The 4669-nt window shown below is 46.2% G+C and overlaps 1 protein-coding gene across 5 annotated transcripts in view; it reads right to left on the minus strand.

Annotated features, from left to right (window-relative positions):
• The window catches only part of SPTBN1 (spectrin beta, non-erythrocytic 1), a 202584-nt gene that overhangs the window by 36079 nt on the left and 161836 nt on the right, over window positions 1–4669 (minus strand). For all 5 annotated transcript variants that reach the window (XM_019662090.1, XM_019662091.1, XM_019662089.1 and 2 more), the window contains one exon: window positions 4195–4285. In XM_019662090.1, the coding sequence (XP_019517635.1) occupies window positions 4195–4285 (91 nt within the window). The remainder of the gene's footprint in view (window positions 1–4194; window positions 4286–4669) is intronic.

Here is a 4669-nt window from a genome sequence, read left to right on the forward strand (position 1 = left end):
TGAAGGACTTAAAGAGGAGGCCACATCAAGTCTGGTAGGAGGGGCGGAGAGGAGAGAGAGAAAACCCTGGGACGGACACCTCAGCGGTGGGAAGGCTTCTCCGGTTGGGGGAGAGATCATCCGGCCCCACACTGTGCTCACCAGCCCAGAGTTACTTTGCCGGGAAGAGGAGTTCTACGATAGCTGGAAGTAGAAATTAGTGAGGGCTCTCTTTGCTCAACTCGGTGAGGCTGAGGGCAGCTGGAGAACCAGTGGAGCAGGCAAACGGACTCACTCACTGATGAGCACTCACCCAGTTCCTGGTGGAGAGAATAGCTGTGTGAGCGAGGCCCAGGAGCCTGCGGGGAAGAACTGAACTGAGTGCCTTTGGCGCGGGGGCTGGAGGTTTTGAGACCATTGTTCTTCTGGTGTGGAGCTTGCACACAAGTAGTACACAGGAGCGCGCCATTTTTTCAGGGCTGGGCCCTCCCTCAGAAGCTGAGTCTGTGACCGCATTGGTCTGCTGGAATTTGTGTAGGGGTGCGTGTGCGCGTGCGCATGTGGCCTTGGATTCCTCATCCTCTGCACTGCTTGTGCTGTGTAGCAAGGGAAACGCCTAACAGGCGCGTTAGGACTCCAACAGGCTGCATATTAAGACCTGGGAGTGCGTGATTCGCCTTAGGTCCCTGCTTTCCGCACTGGGCGTGCAGAGTTGCCAGGGTGGCAATTTGATGTCGGGCTGCTCGGCCTGATCTGCGAGTGGCTGACTGAGACAGGCTGACATTGGGAGTTTTCCTGGGAGTGTAGGGCTGTGAGCTGTGCACCTGCATGATTCGGCCAGGGCTTTCCTGGTGAGTTTGTGCGGGCTGGTTGCTGATGCAGAACTACACGCTGCTCTGACTTGGTGGGAGCCACTGAACACATCCTGTGGTGCGTTGGGGGCCTGCCCTGTCCACCTAGAGCTGTGTTGCCAGGGACACCCTGAGTCCCTGGTGCCTGGCCCCTACCTACGCAGGTCACAGAGGGTTTTTTGCAGCAGCAGACAGCCTGCAATAACCTGTGAGGATTTTTGGTGGTGAGCACGATTCAAGAGCACACAGCAGCTAATTTTGGGAAGCTCACTTCAAGTCGAGAAGGGAGGTTGGCGCATGACACACTGAACCCTTCCCCGCAACAGCTGGTGCTGAGTCTCCCAGAGATTCTCTATTCTGAGCAAGTGGTCTGCAGATTAAAGTGGGCAGAGAGCCCCCCTGCATTCCCCCCCTTTTATTTTTTCCCCTCTAGGTGATCTTTCTAATACATCAAAGCAATCAAAGAGCGACAGCCAGAATGAAGAAACAAAGCAACATGTCCCAAGTAAAAGATCAGAAGAAACCTCTAGAAATGGAACTAAATGAAACAGAGGTATCCAACCTTTCAGAGACAGAGTTTAGAACACTGATGATAAGAATGTTTAANAAAAAAAAAAAAGCATCAGTTTCAGAAAACAGGAGATACAGCATGAGGGAATAGAACGAAAAGCAGTACCTTTTAAATCATTCATTTTTCAGGTTATCAGATTAAAATAACACTACTAAAATGACACTCTTTGTGTCCCCATCTGTAACAGGGACTAGGTGGATCCCTGCTCATTCCCACCATATTACTGATATAATAAACTTTCCCATCCAGGCAGCGTTTACGGGAGTGGCAACAATGGCAGACTTCACAACCCACGCCTCCTCCAGCCGAGGCACCCCGAAGAAGGGAGTATGACAGAAAATCTGGAGTTCCTAGACCTTCAATGATGCCAACAGCCAGCAATGGCATTACATCTGACCTCTGGGTAGTCTGTAAATATCTACCAGCATTAATAGGTAGGTTTTCAAATGTAGGGCTGGTACATACACAAACTCCATTCTAAGAAAATCTGACTTTATTAAAAAAGGAGTGTTTTAATAAGGATAAATGATAGAAAGTTTACAGCAAAAGAATAATACATATACCCCTTTGCTTATACTTCTACTCTAAGGGTTTTGAAACCCCCAAACCTGACCTAAATAAATTCCATCATTTTGAAGAAACCATATACACTGTGACACCCCCCCGGCCTGCCCCCGTGGACACTATGGTTACTAACTTTATGAGGTTCAAGGGAAAAACAGATAAACCCAGGAGACGTGGCAGAACAGTTACAGGAGACCTGCAAATCATCTCCAGAACATAAAAGCCCAGCCGAAACCTGTCTGCGTACTTTAAAGAGGAAATCATGCAGGACTGAGGCCCGTGGGCATGCATACCAGTCACTGGTATTTAAGGAGTGGGCTCCTTGTAACCAAGGATGCCAATCTGGAACACGTGTTAATAAATATCTAAAGACTTACTGAGACTATGTGCTGCGATTCCATTGAGAAGGACTATCATTTCATCTACCTTCTTTTCCTACACGTCTGTATGAATCTACACTTATGCAGATGGGAAACTGGGGCTGGAAATTTCAACTGGGTTTCTCCTAAGGGTTCTTTCTGTCCCCTCTACTCATTTCCTTGCATTTTTCTTCTCAAATTCAGCCCAGGTTTCACCATGGTCAGGTCAATGAATTTCTTCGCATTAATTTGCCTTTTAAGCAAGAGCATGAAATTCCACTGATTCCCCCATCCTGCCCAAACACAGCCTGAGGTTGAAACAAGTCATCGATGGTGTTTCAAGAGCAACGTCAAAATAATACAGGGACCTCCAATCTGTGGATGGCACAGCCCAGGCTGCAGACACTCCTGATCCCTTTCACCCTCGTGCTAAAGGGCCACTTAGTATTCACTACAACACAACAAGCAACTCCACACAGCTACTAGATCCCATTACTCTCCTCTGTGCCCTGTCTTGGGACAGGGATGCCTCTTTAAGTGAGCATCCTAATCAAATGGATTATTAATGCTCGGATGTCACTTGAAGAGGCACTCCTGTCTCCAACCTGTCTGGCTCCAGGCGAATTTCCCAGAGACTTTGATCCATCAATGTGATGCTGAAAACGGAGAGACAATAAACTACATAGCTTAGGGGCTTTCCTCCTCTTCTTAAGGTTTAGCTACTGGAGCATATTACAAGATCCACGATTAAGACTGCAGTTTCATGGACATGAAAGATTTTTTCTGTTTCTGTCACAGACGATCTAACATGACAACTGCTATTAGAACCATATTTCTTTTAACACACCACCACACGTTTGCATGCAAGGTGTTTGTGATGATCTGAGTCATGTTCTTAGCACACAACCCAATCCCTTCCCCACACCCGCTATCCTCCTCCCCACCCAAGGTCCCCGACAGCTTCGCTTGGATAGTCTTCATTCCATTTTTGCCTCCGAGGGAATTTATTCTAAAAAACCAGAGAGGACTGAGTCACATCATTGTTCTCTGGCAACGCGCTCATGAACTCACACATGTGATGTCAGCTAGAGGCTTTTCTCCAACTAGCTCGCAGAGAACCGCATTTTCTGGCTAACTGTACTTTTCCAAGTTTGTTTATGCATGTATCATGGGAGCATGAAGTAGTAGGAGAACCATCAGATCAACACCACATGTTAAAAAGAGCTTGAAACCAGGATTATTGCTTTTGGCATATTAGACACAGATCTAAAGAGCCTGAAAGATGGGTACTATAAGGTCTTAAGTGAGTTAAGAAATGGTATGTATTTTTAAAATCTCTGCTTCCTCCCTGGGTGGCCAGTTCCAGTTCCCTTTAGTTCTTTCTTTCCATTCCATTGGGAAAAATGTACATGGCTTTAAACAGTTAAAATACTAAATGCTTTTAAGTTACAGAACATTCTAGGTCATCACTGGTATGATGGGAACGTTCTACATCTTTATGTGCAATATGGCAGCCACTAATCCCAGTGGGCTACTGAGCACTTAAAATACAGCTAATAAGATGGAAGAACTCTCCTCTTCATTTTATTTCCTGTTAACTAATTTAAAATGAAATAACCACATGTGGCTAGTGTCTACTATAATGGGCGGTGCCGTGTTAGACTATAATATTCCAGATGATAATAACCCAGTTACTCTAAGTGGTAATTTGCAGCTTGGAGAACTGACAAGGTACCACACTGCCTCACCTGAGAATTATGGGATATGAATTTCTGGCCTCGATTAATTTTGTAATTCCAGGGGCTCTTCTGCCAAATGTTGGCGGGCTCTTGCTGGAAGCCGGGAAGGGGGAAGTTAAAGGGAGACATACCTCCTGACAATCTTGCAGGAATTTCTGAAGATCCCTGTTGTCCTTCAGTCTCATCAGAAGCTCACTGGCTGCCTCGCGATTCTTCCTATGTCTGTGATAATAACAAGAATCATTTTTAAAAAAGGAAGTAGAGAATCTTGAAACACAGATTTCACAGCTCAGGTCTCTTTCCTGGGTTTCTAAACATGCCGAAAACAGTTTGCTTACAATTCTCAATTATGTCAAGGAGGTAAGATAAACAAGTGAGTTTAGCATTCTCCAAATGAGTAAGCCATGGTACAAAGGACAGCGTAACACCTGTCCAAGCCACACCAACAGGACAAGGATGCGGTCAAATGAGCCATAAATTCCGGTGCTCCCTAATCTGGTGCTAGGAACAAGAAAATCTCCGCTCGCACTGTGGGCCAGCCCCCATTTTAGGCTCTGTGGGAGACGCTGAAACATATCTTCAAGAAACTCATGACTTCCGGTAAGA

The sequence above is a fragment of the Hipposideros armiger genome, unplaced genomic scaffold (assembly GCF_001890085.2).
Source record: "Hipposideros armiger isolate ML-2016 unplaced genomic scaffold, ASM189008v1 scaffold_366, whole genome shotgun sequence".
Classification (NCBI taxonomy): Eukaryota; Metazoa; Chordata; class Mammalia; order Chiroptera; family Hipposideridae; genus Hipposideros; species Hipposideros armiger.